The 15,664-nt window shown below is 42.6% G+C and overlaps 1 protein-coding gene across 1 annotated transcript in view; it reads left to right on the forward strand.

Moving 5' to 3' along the window:
- Window positions 1-148: 148 nt before the first annotated feature.
- The window catches only part of ADAMTS3 (ADAM metallopeptidase with thrombospondin type 1 motif 3), a 326,092-nt gene continuing 310,576 nt past the window's right edge, over window positions 149-15,664 (forward strand). Inside the window, exons 1-2 of the mRNA XM_045284278.1 lie at window positions 149-435; window positions 1,723-1,750. Coding sequence (XP_045140213.1) covers window positions 367-435; window positions 1,723-1,750 — 97 coding nt within the window. The 5' untranslated portion in view covers window positions 149-366. The remainder of the gene's footprint in view (window positions 436-1,722; window positions 1,751-15,664) is intronic.

Genomic DNA, 15,664 nt, shown 5'->3' on the forward strand with positions numbered 1-15,664 from the left:
GCGTTTCCGAGCTCCGCGCAGGCACCGCGGGTGCTGGACCAGCCGCTCGGGCCGAGGCAGTGGGAAGCCCCGCTTGCTCCCGGGCCGCCTCGCAGCACCTTCTCGCTCCTGCGCGCCCCGCCGGCGAGGACGGGGTGAGAAGGTGAAGTGGGGAGAACTGCGAGCAGCGGGGCCAGGCTCCGAGCTCAAATTTCATCTTCATTGAAGCAAAGCACAGAAGAAGGTTTCTTATTTACTATTCAGCAGTTTTTCTCCTTTTTGTTCTTCTTCCCCCCTGAAAGAAACATTTTTTTTTTGTGTGCGGGGGGCGGGGGCTTGCTCTGGGCACTTGCTTTGCCCAGTGGTTGAAAGTGAACTCGGCTCGGGATGGTTCTCCTGTCACTTTGGTTGCTAGCAGCCGCGCTGGTAGAGGTTAGGACTTCGGCTGACGGACAAGTAAGTGGAAAATAATAACAATACAAAAGGCAAACCCAACCTTTCCCCGAAAGAGTTTCTCCCTCTTTTCCCCCACTCTTCTCTCTCCCCTCCCCACCCTTCCCTGTTGTCCTCTGCAGCCACCAGCGGTGACTCGAGGGCTGGGTGCGACCCGCGGGGCTTGGGGGGCTGGGGGTGCGGGGGCTGAATTGCACCGGAGATGAGGACTCCACTTCTGGGACGCAGGCTTGTCACACCTAGGGCTTCGCCACTTGGCGGGATCCGGACGAATGACTGCAACCATAGGGCAGCCAGTTCGCATCCTCACCGGGCCGTCTGGGTCCCCCCCTTTGCCGGGGGCGGTCTGGGCGCTTGAATGAAGTCCTGGCCGCTGGGTCCCGGGTCGGGTCGCTGGGCTCTGGGGGCTGCAGCCGGAGGAGTCTGGAGCGCGGAGCTTTCCCTCCGGACGGCTGAAACTGACTCACGGCTTTTGGGGTGCAGGAAGTCCTGGGGCCGGAATCCAGCAGCCACGTGTCTGCTGGAGGATCGCTGCCCGGCTGGGGTTTGACAGTTGGGGAGGGGGCCTGGGACGGTTTCCTGCGCTGCGCTTCTCCCGGGCAGGAGCTGGAGCCGCTGGCCGCCCCTCTCCCCTCCCCCGCGGCCCAGCTCCTCCTCTTTTAAAAGCGAAGTTCAGTGCGGCTCCGTTTCTGGTGGGCCCTGCCCCCACCCTTTGAAGGGTCTAGGTGAAGCCTGATGCTCTCCCAAGAATCCTTCAGGAGGCTGCGCGGGCGAGCCTCCTGCACTCAATCACACCAGTCCGGGGCCGCTGAGACCAAGAGCAACCGATGTCTCTCGGAGCTGAGCAGCTTCTCTGCCTGGCCCGGTTGAACCGTAGGGTTGATTTCTAATCTCAAAGCCCATGCATCAGGCCCCCTCTTAGGCATTACTATCTCCCAACCCCTTCTCCTGAATGCATTCAGACACTTTTCTTTTCTGCTCCTAACCCAGTACTGGGGTTTTCCAGAAAAGAGTATTGAGTTTCACATTTATTTTTGTTGGCTTCATGAATGCCCAAGTGGGTACATGACTCCCTTTCCCCCAAGTTGTGATTGAATTGGCTCGGGTCTCCTGACAGCCACTTCCTATAACCTTAGAGGCAGCCTTTAGGCACCAGTCCCTGTCTCCAGCATCTGCTGATTAGCTAGCTAGCTCCTGTAAAGCTTTAATGGTAGATAGAAAACTCGCGAAGTGATAAGATGAAACCCAGTAACTGTTTCTTTTTCTTACTTTCCCCCTGTCCTTTTCCAGGCTGGTAATGAAGAAATGGTGCAACTAGGTAAGCTTGCTCTCAAATGTCACTCTTATCTTAAATGGAAAGTAAGGAATGAAGTAAGTCGTGCAAAGTCATGTTCCTGACATTTCTCCTAGGTATCTAAAAACGTATTTTGCTGTCCAGGAACATTTAAAGGTTGTTCCCCTTTCTGAAGAAGAGGTTCATGGGTGCCGGACAAGCCTAAGGGCCCCAGCATCAGTGGTGGAAACACTTGGCTGCTGACCCAAAGTTCGGTGATTGGAACTCACCAGCCAGGGTGCTGGGAAAGATCCGGTTGTCCAGTAAAACTGGCAGCCTGGGAGGCCTTATAGTGCAGCTCTACCCTGCCCTATAAGGTGCCTGCGAGTTGGAGTGGATTCTCTGGCAATGTTTTTCTGTTTGGGCCCTTATGGGCCAGTCATCCTATGGTCAGACCCTGGGTTAGGAATGAGACCAACTCCTAAGTGTGTTTTTAAGGTAATTGGGGCGGGGGTGGGGTATGTCTGAGCAGGTGCCAACAGTTTCTTATTTATTCTTATCTGAGTGCAAGAAAAGACTTGAAGCCTGGTCACTAATTTAACAGCTGCATGTGCAACAAGTGAAGGTGATGGAAGACTTTGTTTAGGGCTAGTTTAAGCCAAGGATCTTGGTAGCACTGTGGGTTAAGCATTCCGCTGCTAACACAAAGGCCAGTGATGCAAACTCACCACCCTGCTGCTCTGTTAGAGAAAGATGCTGCAGCCTGTCTCTGTACAGACTTACAGCCCTGGAAACCCTCTGGAGCCGTTCTACTTCACCCTGTGTGATCACTTTGAGTTAGAATGTCATAGAAGGCAGTGGGTGGTGGGTGGTTCAGTCCTTTCCATACCCAAACCAAACTCACTGCCATCAAGTGGGTTCTTCCTCATCGCAGCCCTGTAGGACAGGGTAGAACTGAGCCTGTGGGTTTTCAAGACGTGACTCTGTGGGAGTAGAAAGCTCCCATCTTTTTCTTGAAGAGAGATGGTTTTGAACTGCTGACCTTTTGGTTAGCAACTCAACACTTAACTACAAGAGTAGAAAGCCTCCACTTGCTCTTGAGGAGCAGCTGGTGGTTTAGAGCTCCTGACTTTGTGGTTAGTAGCCCAATGCTTAATCACTAAGCCACCGGGTGCCAAGCCTTTGAATCTGAGGGCAAATTTACGGTAAATTAAAGGAGTGGCCTGCAAAACCTATTGATGATTCCAATCAATGAACTGGATCTTGCCTTCTCAGCAGGTGGTATAGGGACTAGATAGGGAGATGAATGAAATGGGGTCAAACAGTGTGGCACTAGGAGGAGCACATCTAATCAGATCAGGAGGCAAGGTGTAGCAATGCTACAAAGGGAAAGTGGAAGTACAGCAATTTTCCTTACAGTTTTTCTTGCTTTAGCTAAAACTTCTGATGAGCTCGCCTATTCTATCAGCTTTTAAATAATTAGTTACTGTACAAGGTACTGTCTTTAGGCCTTTTGCAATTAACATCTAAGCCTCACTGTTACCTTAAGATGTGGATATGATTCTTCCAATTTCATGGGTGAAGATATTTACTGAGCCTCACATAGAGTAAGTAACAGGTAAATCCAAAACCCAAGCCCTTTTTCTTGCAGCTATTTATAATAATTGTTCTGAAAAGCTGAGAGTCATCTGGCAAGAAGCCAGGCCACATTAAAAGCCTTTCATGCACATTTTTCTTAGGTTGCTTTAAAGATAATTTTTCCTTTTGGCAGATTTTTAAGTCTCTGAAAATTCTGTATTTGGCAAGTAGTATTGTAAAATCATCTTTTAGAAGAAAAGTTTTTCTACCACTTTGACTACTGTGAAAATAGCTACAATCCACTCATCATGTGCTATGTACAAGGCACAGTGTTGCTTACTTTTTGCGTGTTATATGTCATCTAATTCTCCCAACTGCAGTGTGAGATGGGGCTATTGGTGTGCCTGTTTTATAAATGAAGAAGATAAAGCTTGCAGAGGTTATATAACCATAGACTCATAGAGACCCTGTAAGACACAGTAGCACTTCCTCTTGGAATAGCTTCATTTTGTCCCTTAGAGCAGCGAATAGGTTCCAACCTCTGACTGTTTGCTCAGCAGCTCCCTGAGTGAGTAACCTGCTATGCCTAGGGCTCCTTAGAGGTTACATCACATTCCCAAATCACTGCTATTGAATCGGTTCTGACACAGAGGGATCCTATAGGCCAGAGTAGCGCTGCCACTGTGGTGTTTTGAGTCTGTGAATCTCTACAGCAGTAGACATTCTCATCTTTCTCCTGTGGACCAGCTGGTGGTTTGAACTGTTGACCTTGTGTTAGCAGTGCCATGGGTGACCCACTATGCTCTCAGAGCTCCTGCAGAGGTTACACAGCTACCACCGATTGTGCATAAGCAAGCATTGGAGGGATTCCCCATTACAAGAAGCTGGGAGCCAATGATCTCATATGACCAGAGGTGCCTATATGTAGGCCCCTATATCCCATCATAGGTCAAAAGTCCCCTTCCTTCCTGGTGCTTACACTGTAGGAGCTCTGCTCTAAGTTCAGATGATAAATGGTGGGGCAGGCAGTACTGGATCAATAAAAGAGCATTACCAGAACACCGGGACCCTTCTTGTCACACCTTCATACTATCATCCTCTCACCAAAGGGAAACACTTCTGAATCCTAACAGTATGCATTAGCTGTGGCAGATTTTTTTGTGCTGGGTATAAAAAGAATCAACCCTCTGAAATAGCAAGACTTGTCGTTAGGTAAGGAGGAGGCAGTTTTTATGTAGGAAGGTTAGACTATGTACAGGTATGCCTCTTATTGATGCCAGTGTTTAAGCACTCAGCTACTAACTGAAAAGTTTGAAGTGCAAACTCACCCAGGTTTGCTGCAGAAAGAAGAAAAGCTTGACTTCCTGGTCTGAAAGACATAGCAAGAGTTCTCTGTACATTTTTGGTTTTGTTTTGAAATCATCCCCAAGATAGTGTGTAGTAGTCATGGGACAGTAGTTAAATGAACCATAGCCAATCAAAACATTGATGGTTTGAACCTAGTAGCCTCTTCCCAGGAGAAATGTGGCAGTCTGTTCTGTAAAGATTTTTAGCTTTACAAACCATACAGAAGCAGCCCTACTCTATCCCTTATTGCTGGAAGTTAGAATTGACTGGACTATTACATTTATTTGTTTGTTTTTGGTATGGAGCATAAATAATTCTGCTTCTGTGCGCTCCACTCAGTGGATAAACACCCTCTTGGTAAGTGGTCAAGTGTGATTCTTCCAGTGATAACTGGGAGATATGTTTTGAACTCTGACTAGGTGAGGGGTCTCTACTCCTTTGTCAACTGGTGAGATAAGTACCTACCAACCTGAATACTCCCATTCATACATTTACGTGCACATCTGAATGTGCAGGAATGCGCAAGTGCTTGTTTCATGAGGTGATTAACCTATTTGGTGGGGTAGTGGGCTAGATAGAGTTGAGCTGCTAACCGTAAAGTGAGTGGTTCAAAATCATTTCCAGTCTACAAAACCTGGCAGGGGCAGTTCAACTCTGTCCTATAGGGTCTGTATGAATCGAAATTGATTCTATGGCTGTGAGTTTGGCTTTTCTGTTTTGGTGAGAGTTCTCTCTCTTGATTTAGAATCACAGGCTTCACACAGTTTCTTTATATTTTGGCTTCCTCTGGAGAATTTGCATGTCTATCCCAACTATACTGAATCAGAATCTAGTTTAACAAGCTCTCTGTGTGATTTTTAGAGATTCCCAAGTGATGGTTAAGTATGTATCAGAATGACCTGGGTATCTTGAGAAGCATAGATTTTGATTCAGTCCCTCTGGGGTGGAAATGCAACTTCTCTGCAGGGAGTCAAACCGTAATGAACCCAGTTGGAAGTCCTGTTTAGACTATGGCCTTGGTGGGATGCCTACCATAATTGTGGGCAGCTGACTGGCTGGCCTGATTGGGTAGGAAATTGTTCTGTGACTTGTACAGCTTAGGAAATAATCATAGTTCTACAGCAATGAGAGAATCTCAAAAGGAATTCTCCAACTCCTTTAGCTTTATAAACTGCCACTCTGGGACTGAGTATCATTTGAGGAAAATTATCATAAGGCTTGGGGGTTGAGCTGCCTTCCTCCCCCTCTCAACCTTGTCCTGGGAGTAGAGCTTAGCCATCTTTCTCTCTTTGTGTCGCCCGTTTCAAATGCCAGTGCTTTGCATTCTTAGCAAAATACAGTTAAGGATCTTGTCCACTCAGAGATCCAGTTTACTGAGAAATGCTTTCTCATCATTTTTCACATATTTATTTGGTTTTCAAGGTTTCATATGAGTCACTTCCTTATTCCTTGGCACCTAGAAAGCATTTCTACAACTGGGGACTTCATGAGAGTAAAGACAGTTGATACCTGTTCTATTTCGAGTGTGTAGAAGACTGCTTGGTCTCTAGTTAGATCTCATATTTTTGCTATTACATGACTAGATTTAGTAAGTGGGGTATTAATTACTTTATTGGATATGATTATAGTTTGGATTTCTGTAAACAATATCTTTTTTAATTGGTCTGAAAGAAAATGAGGATGGTGACTAAGGATATGTAATCAATCATTCAGTGTTATCAAGGCTTCTTGGGGCTTCTCTGTTTACCAAAGAGCACAGGGCCTAAGCTTATCTGTTTTTCTGAGCTTTTCTGTTTGTGCTTAATAAAGAAATGGAAAAATGAATTTTATGTGCAGTTTTGAACTGTCCATTAGTCCATTTAGAATTTTTTGCCTTGTTACTATTATCAGTGAAAAGTTGATAAATCAAGATTAAAACCTATCAATTCAGTTTGCAAGTTGCAATACGAGGAGTGTGGTGAAGGAGAAGGCTTAAAAGGATCCTGTGTAAATTTTAGAATTTTAACTACTCATGCCATTATCCTTCCTTGTACCTGAAGAGTGTTTAGACTTGACTTTCCTGGTTTAGCTTCCACTGGGATTTTGAGAGGAGCCCTGGTGGCTTAGTGGTTATGCATTGTACTACTGACTTTAAAGTCAGCAGTTCAAACCCACCAATCCCTGTACTCCTGTAAAGAGTTACAGCCTTTGAAACTCAAAAATGTCTACCCTGTTCTATAGGATGCTATGGATTTGACATCGATCTGATGACAGTGAGTTTGGTTTCTTGTTGGGCTTTTGAACACTACAATGGTAAATGTTAAGTGCTTTAGGCTTCTTAGATGAAGATGCTATTAAGTGTAGCATGCTATCGATCACTGGTAACAATAATGTCTTACCCATACTTTAACTGATATTTGTCTTCTATCAGCATTCTCTTGTTATCATATTGGATAATTATAGTACACAAATGAATTTTAAGAAATCACCAAGGCCACCTCTTCTCCGCGCACCCATCTCCAACCCAGATTGCCATGGGAGTTCATTAAAGACAATTATAAAGTGTCTGGTAAAATTGTGAGTGGCTTTGACATGTAGAACTTGGCTATCTTACTTAAATTGCATGTATTGACAGTGATGACTTAGATGAGATTCAAACACGTCCCCAAAGAAGACTATTTCCAGAACTTGAGGAGGCTTCTTTTCAGCTTTCTTCTCACAGGAGTCAACATTTATGATCATGCAATTTTTATTATTAGAACTTATTGCGTTATTTTTAAATCATCTTTTGCTGTAATTGTTTTTTGATTTTTCTATATTCTATGGATTTTTCACAATTGCCCTGGTTTTCATTCTTCTTGAGAGATCAATAGCATATTCACATGCCTTTGTTTGGTTTAAGGATTTAGTGCAAATTCTCCATATTGTCACAAGTGTCTTGTAAACATAATTTGAATAGCAACAGGATCTTCCTTCCATCAGACTGAAAACACATGATTTACATACTAGTCACTTTTTTATTGGTGACCATTTTCTCTTGATAACTAATGTTTTTACAGTGTTGTATGTTGATCATTGCCTACATCTCAAATGGTTGTGTTAGGCGAGAAGTCAAGAGGTTGATTATTGAGTAAAAATACATTTATATGATCGGTTTTTGGTATATGGCTTTTGAAAATATTTATATCGTATGGGTTAAACTCACTACTAGCAATTTAGACAGGAGGCTTAACACCAGCTGTGTGATCATGAGGTGTCCATAGGATCAGGTTTCAGGCATCAAAGACCCAGGAAAAAAAATCATATCTTTGTGAATGAGAGGGAGTGTGGAGTGGAGACCCAAAGCCCATCTGTTGGCACCTGCACATCCTCTTACAGAAGGGTCGCGGGAAGGAGACGAGCCAGTCAGGGTGCAGTATAGCACCGATGAAACATACAACTTTCCTCTAGTTCTTAAATGCTTCCTCCCCCCACTATCATGATCCCAATTCTACCTTACAAATTCAGCCAGACCAGAGGATGTACACTGGTACAGATAAGAGCTGGAAACACAGGGAATCCAGGACAGATAAACCCCTCAGGACCAGTGATGAGAGTGGCTGTAACAAGAGGGGAAAGGGAAGGTGAGGGAATAAAGGGGAACTGATCACAGTGATCTACACAGGGATCACAGTGATCCCCAGGGGGATAGGCAACAGAAACATGGGTGAAGGGGAGACATCGGACAATGTAAGACATGAATATAATAATTTATAAATTATCAAGAGTTTGTGAGGGAAGGGAAAAAAGGAGAAGCTGATACCATGGGCCCAAGTAGAAAGCAAATGTTTTGAAAAGGATGATGGCAACAAATGTACAAATGTGCTTGACACAATGGATATATGTATGGATTGTGATAAGAGTTGTAGGAGCCCCCAATAAAATGATTAAAAAAAAAGGGCTTAAAAATTCATTAAATTTAGCTCTCTTCTTGACATTTGGTTATAATTTTTTTATCCTTGGCTATGCAGTCTTTGAAAGATACAATGAATTCCATTTCCTAGCTATAATGTACCCTACAGCTATAGACAGTTATGAAAACTCTCTTGGTTATCTCATGAGAAGATTCATTCGCCTCTGAGAATAAGACGCGAGGGATGTCTATTCTTTAGAATGCATGCTAAAGAGTTGGGAGATTTTCTTAGCCTGGGAACCACTGTTCCTGTAGGTAACTGATCCGCCCACATGTTCCAAATGCTTTTACATGACTTTGCTGCCTAACCATAAATCCCTAGCAGAAATTCTGTGGTAAAATGTCAGCCTCTTGTTTATAAAGTTGATTGCCACATATTCTGCATGATGCATCTTTATGGAATTTAGAACCAACTGTGAGTGCTGTGAAGCTGTATACCTCGATCTTGAAATGAGTACTGCTGAAACAAGAGCAGTTTAAAAAATTCATAGAACATGAAATTCGATTACATACTTGAACCTTCAGATAAGGTCTTTTATATCAAGTTACGTTCTCTACAAATTTCTCTACGCACACACACACACACACACACCTGTATATACATATACCTAAGTATAAAAATCATTGTTCATGTTTGAGTCACTTTTCTTTTATGTGTAAAAATCTCTCTTCTATAAGTAAAGCCCCATTATTTCGTTTCAGAAGCTCTAATCAGTATCCAGAGGGCCTGTTAATATGCATCACCTTTTCCTCCAGTGGTTAGTAGTATAGACTTTGTTGACTATGTGGTTTACCATCCCAAGCCTACCCCCTTTTAGCTGGGTGGGGGGTTACCTCTCAAAGCATCACTTTCTTATTAGTAATATAGGCAGAAGGAGCCCTGGTGGGTAATCATTGGACTGCTAACCACCAAGTCAGTACTTCAAGCCTACCAGTCGCTCCTCAGGAGAAAGATGAGATTTATAATCTCAGAAACCCCAGAGATAGTGGCTCTGAGTCAGAATCGACTTGATGGCAGTGGGGTTTGGGTTTCTTGGAACTCGGGCACAATGCCACTGCCTCCTTTGGTGAGTGGTGGTGCTTCAGTGAGGGTTCATAACATGCCGGCACAGCAGAAGGAAGCTGGAGTAGGAGTTCATTTTTCGTATGCCATAGACATATCTAGGAGGCCTGCTATGGCCTGCCTCTGGGTGGTGTTAGCTGGGAGGTCGGTGGTTTGAATATCCCCTGAGGTGCCTAAGATGAAAGACCTGCTGCTCTCTTTCAAAAAAACCTGCCACTGAAACCCTGTGGGGCACAGCTCGACTCTGACCCACATGCGGTCATTATGAGTTGGAATCCACTTGATGCCAACTGTCATTTATGTTCCCCTTCTCAACTCACTGCCATCGAGTCGGCGCTGATTCATAGTGACCCAATTGGACTGTACCTCTTTATGGGAGCAGAAGGCCCTGTTTTTTAATCCCACAGAACAATTGGTGGTTTAGGCAGCCTAAATTGTATTCATCCACCCAGGCTCCTGTTTCCCCAGTAGATGTGTGCTATTTACAAAAAGTCTTTGCTGCCTCATTGAAATCGCCTCATGTGAAATTCAGCAACTGCGCCCTATGAATTCGTAGGAACTTAATTTTACTCTGCTCATGAACTGTTTAGCCACTCAGTTGTGTGCCAGCTCTTTGGGAGCTCTTTTTTCATACATTATCTTCATGGTAATATCTCATGATAGTGTTGCTTTGCTTCATTGGAATACAGTAGAGGGAGGGTTTTGAGGAAGGAATAGTGCATAAACAGTTATTTCGTGTGGAATCCACATCAGCTATATTTGGTGTACACCAGACTCTATTTATTTTTTCCAGCTCCCTGAACTCCCCTCTAATACTCATCCTCCTTTAGACACAAGTTACAGGAAACTCCTTCCTACTGGTTAAGGAAAACAAAATGGTTGAAGTCATCAAAGTTGGGGCTAGGTCTCGGTGTTCTCAGGACTCAATCCCTCTGTTTTTCTCTGTGCTCATTTTACTTCTCAATCAGGATAGAACGTTGGTCCCTGGAGTTGTACCTCTAGCATCTCCAGCCCCTTGTTCTATCAGTTTACTAGAACTGGACAACATACCTCTTAATTAACAGCTTTAACAAAAGCTCCCTGGTGTTCTTGGTAGGGCTTTTATTGATAGCCTGGCTGTAGTTAAACACTTTCCTTGAACCATTCATGCAATCAGATGATGAGGTTCTCTGCTTAGTTTGGACTGAGAGATTTTACCCCAGACCATAAGGAATGTGGCATGGCTAACCCAAAGGAAAATTGGAGTGCAGAAAAGATGAAGAGTGGGTGCTTGGTAATCACACATGTATAATAATGCCCCAGCTAGAAGGACTTTCTGGCACATAGCTGTCCTTGTTATTAAGTGCTGCCAAGTCGACTCAAACTTACAGTAACCCTACATATAACAAAACAAAACACCGCCTCATCCAGGGCCATCCTTCCAAACATTCTTCAGTTTGAGACCATCAGTGCAGCTACTGTGTCAATCCAACTTATTGAAAGTTTTCCTCTTTTGCTGCCTAAACCACTTTACCATGCATGGCCCATTGGATGGGAAATGAGGATTGTGGTAGGCAGACAATGACTTTCTGGTTTCATGTCATAATCCTTGGAACCTGTGAATATGAGCAGGGCTTCAAAAAGTACATGGAAAATGGAATTTTTCTATGAACTCTTCGAAGCACCCTTGACTATTATGTTATATGGTGTCTTAGTCATCTAGTGCTGCTATCACAGAAATACCACAAATGGATCGCTGTAACAAACATATTTATTTTTTTCACAATTTAGGAGGCTAGAAGTCCTAATTCCAGACTGCAGTTCTAGAGGAAGGCTTCTCTCACGGTTGCTCTGGGGGAAGACTCTGGTGTCCCCTGAGCATCAGGGCACCCGTCTCTCTGTGGAGGTCTTGATGGGCCTTGGCATCCATCTTCCCCCATCTTGGGGGTTCCCAGTGCGGCAATCTCAGGTTCAAAAGATACACTTCTCTTCTCCAGGCTTTCCTCTTGGTGGTACTGAGGGCCTTGTGCCCTCTGCCTGTTTGTATAGCCCTTTGTATATCTCAAAAATGATTTCCGGAAGAGAAACCTAATCCCCTAGTTATATCCTGCTTCACTAACACAATGGCATTTAATCATACCTCCCTAGCATCATGTTACTGTTAGGTTCTGTCCAGTCAGCCCTGTCTCATAGCAACTGTATGTACATCAAAATGAAACACTGCCCATTTTTATATCATCCTCAAAACTGTTGTGTTGAACCCATTGTCGCAGCTATTGGGTCAGTCCATTTGGTTTGAAGGTCTTCCTCTCTTGTGCTGACCCTTTACTTCACCAAGAATGAGATCCTTTTCTAGGGGCTGGCCTCCTGATAATGTGTCCAAAGTTGTTTTTAAGAAGCATTCTGGCATTTTCTGCCCTTCTGGCAGCTCGTGGTACTTTCTCTCTCACTTGCCATCACCGTCATCCAGATGCATTGAGTTCACTGTCGTCCGTTCGGTTCATCCTCCAGCTTTCACAAGCAATGAAGTGATTGAAACTATCATGGTGAGTGTGGGCCAGGCACACTTTAGTCCTCAGAGTGACACAGTTACTCTTTTTAATGCTTTAAAGGGATATTGTCCAGTAGATTTCCCCAGTGCAATACCCTGATTTCTTGATTGCTACTTCCCTAAGCATTGATTATTGATGCAAATAAAATGAAATCCATCATAGAAGTGAGGATTTACAACACATAAGATAATTACATCAGTGCATAAAATGGAGGGTATTGCTTTCTATTGAGAATCATAGCCTAGGCATGTTGACACATGTTTAAGGGAAACAGATCAATCTATAACTCATGACAAGGAAGAATGAAGATACAGAGTTCTTAAAGCTTGCTATTCAGTTGATCATAAAATGAAATAATTCTAGATTATCTGTGTGGACCCAGGAGGTTACACAAGTCTTTATAAGTGGGATATGAGGCAGAAGATCAAGAATATGAGAGAGAACATTGTGAGAAAAACTTGGTCGTCTTACTTGGAAAATGCAGGAAAGGGGTTATAAATCCAGGAATGTGTACAGCCTTTAGTAGTTGGAAGAGATAAGAAATGGGTTTTTCCTCAGCATACCCAGAAGGAGTCCACTCCTACTTACACCTCCATTTCAGCCCAGTGAGACCACTTTTGGTCTCAGACTTCCCAACTGTAAGATGATAACATTTGTGTCATTTTATGCTGCCAAATGAGTGGTGGCTTTTTATAATAACAATTGAAAACCGATGCAGTTGTTTAGTGGATGGTCCTACTTTCTCATATAGCTGTAATAGGATATCCTATTGTAGATTTAAATGCATATTTAAATAGATTAAAATATATATTGTAGATTTTAAAATATATTTACTACAAGTTAAGTTTAAACAAACAAACAAAAACAACCCTAATGGCACAGTGGTCAAGGGATAAGTTGCTACCGATGAAAGGTCAGCAGTTCTAACCCATGAGCTGCTTTCTATGAGAAAGCTGTGGCAGACTCCTTCCAGGAAGATTTGCAACTTTGGAAACCCTATCGCGTAATTTGATCCTATTCTATAGAGTGGCTATGACTTGGAATTCAACTTTTTGGCCATGGGTTTGGTTTTGGGTTAAAGACATCTTTAAAACTGTTATCCACTCTTCTGAACTGGAATACGTCCCGCAGATGTTGACCCTGGGACAGATGCTAATTTTCATGGTTTTACATTGTTGGTTTATTACTGGTTTTTAAAAATATTATTTATCAAACTTCTAAGACATTTCAGAAATCTTAATTTGTTGAGTGACTAACATTCCTATGTCTGATGATGATACAAATAACAAATAGAATTACTGTTTCAAAACTTAAGAATGGAGTGTGAAAATTTTGGCATTTGATTATCTGATCATTTTGAAGACATAGAAGATAGTTGAGTATTTTCTTCAAAACAAGATTTTACTTTCCTTATAAAATCCTTTCTTACCTGACTTCATGTTTTCGAACATTGAAGAATATGCTGTTCTTGCCTAAACACAAACATTGTGCAACTTTAACAAATATTTATTAAAAGTCAGATAAAACATGAGAAGAATTTTTAAGTTCACAACTATTTGGTCTTTCCTAATAATGAGTAAACTCCCTGCCCCCTGCTTTAAATAGCCTAATAAAGAATCTTTGATTACGTAAAGAGTTTAGAACCGAAATGAAAGGGACGCAGACAAGAAGATTTTTTTAGCTTCTTTGTAGGTAATCAGGACCTAGAGGAGAAGAAAATGAGGAAGAGATAATTTGGCTGTGTTCAGAACTTCATCGTTAATTTTTAATTGCCTGTGAGAGAAGACGTGTCTTTTCCTCTTAAGTGTCTAGAGCCCAGGTATGTGCTTTGGGGTTTGGTGTCCTGTTTAACATCCACATTTCACCCCATAGGCAATCTCCTGCAGCAGCTGGCTCATGTCATTTCTGACAGTCTCTGTCTTGTTCTGGTCTCAGAATTTGGAAATGTTGTTGTTGGAATGGATTCTTTAGCTGGTTTCTTTCTTTTTTTAAATTCCATCCATGAGGCCAGATTGATGCATACTGAGAATTCATACCTAATAAAGGAAATTTCCATTGAAACTACTCTTTAGATTAATAAACCAATTATTGGGAGTGAAACCTAGTCTTCTAGGTCAGGGATTAGGAAGAAGCTGCTATAGCAAATCAGGACCTGGGTCCTCTGTTGATGTGGACCATCTGACAGCATCAAGATCACTATTGTAGGGTGTGAACCTTGAGGAGTGAGGCCTACAGGGAGCTGGGACATGGAAGAAATCTGAAATGAAATCTGAAGCTAACTTTCTTCTTCTGTTTCTCTAAGTAGGGATGCTGAGAGTGAAAAGAATGATCATTTCAATGAATTTATCATTCATTGACATGTATTAGCTGGCCCAAGCCTTATCTAATTCGTTCTTACATGCTCTGGAATCAGTTTAACAGCACTAAACATTGTCGCAACTACTGTGTCCATCCATCTCAATCGGATCTTCCTCTTTTTCCATAACCTTCTACTTTACAACCATAATATCTTTTTCCAGGCACCGGTCTCTCCTGGGAACATATGAAAAGTATGTGCGACAATACATCTCTGCATTCTCACTCTGAGGAGCAGTCTGGCTGTACTTCCTCCAAGACTTGTTTCTCTTTCTGACAGATCATGGGTCTTTCAATATTTCCCCAACATGATTCAAATACATCAGAATCTATTTCAATCTTCCTTGTCCCTGGTTCAGATTTCACATGCATACAACACAATTGAAAATAGCATGACTTAAATCAGGCACACCTTATTCCTCGAAGGACAATTGTACTTTCGGATACATTAAAGAAGTGTTCTGTAATGAATTTCCCTAATTCAGTAAGCTTCTTACTTTCTTGACTGCTGATTCTGTGAGCTTTGATCGTGATCCAAGTAGAGTGGCACTTCTCCCCTCCAAACCTTTCTCAGTTTATCGTGATGTTGTCTGTTGGCCCGGCTGTGAGGATTGTCGTTTTCTTTACATTGAGTTGTAATCCTTATGAGAGGCAGCGAATAGTTTTTTGTTTTCACCAGAATTTCAAGTCTTCCTAGCTTTCAGCAAACCAGGTTGTGTCATCTGCAGATTGCTAATTATTATAACAAACCTACTTCCCATCCTGATCCCATGTTTTTTCTTCATGTAGTTTAGCTTTTGGATTCTTTGATTAACCTATAGAATGAATCAGTATGATGAAGGTAGACAGCCTTGATGCACACCTTTTCTAATTTCAGCCCAAACACGTTCTGTTCAAGTGACTGCTTGGTTTATGTATAAGTTCCGTATGAGCACAATTAAGTATTCTTGGATTTCCATTCTTTGAAATGCTGTACAAATTTTTCATGATCCACTCCGTCAAATGCCTTTACATAGTTAATGAAATACAAGTAGACATCTTTCTAGTATTCTGTGCTTTCAGTCAAGATCCATCTGATATCACCTATGTTCTCTCTCATTCCCCATTCTCTTCTGAACATTGCTTGAATTTCTGTACGTCAGTCTTGATGCACA

The sequence above is a fragment of the Echinops telfairi genome, unplaced genomic scaffold, assembly GCF_000313985.2.
Source record: "Echinops telfairi isolate 266 unplaced genomic scaffold, ASM31398v2 ScPeMD7_7468;HRSCAF=8506_0, whole genome shotgun sequence".
NCBI lineage: Eukaryota > Metazoa > Chordata > Mammalia > Afrosoricida > Tenrecidae > Echinops > Echinops telfairi.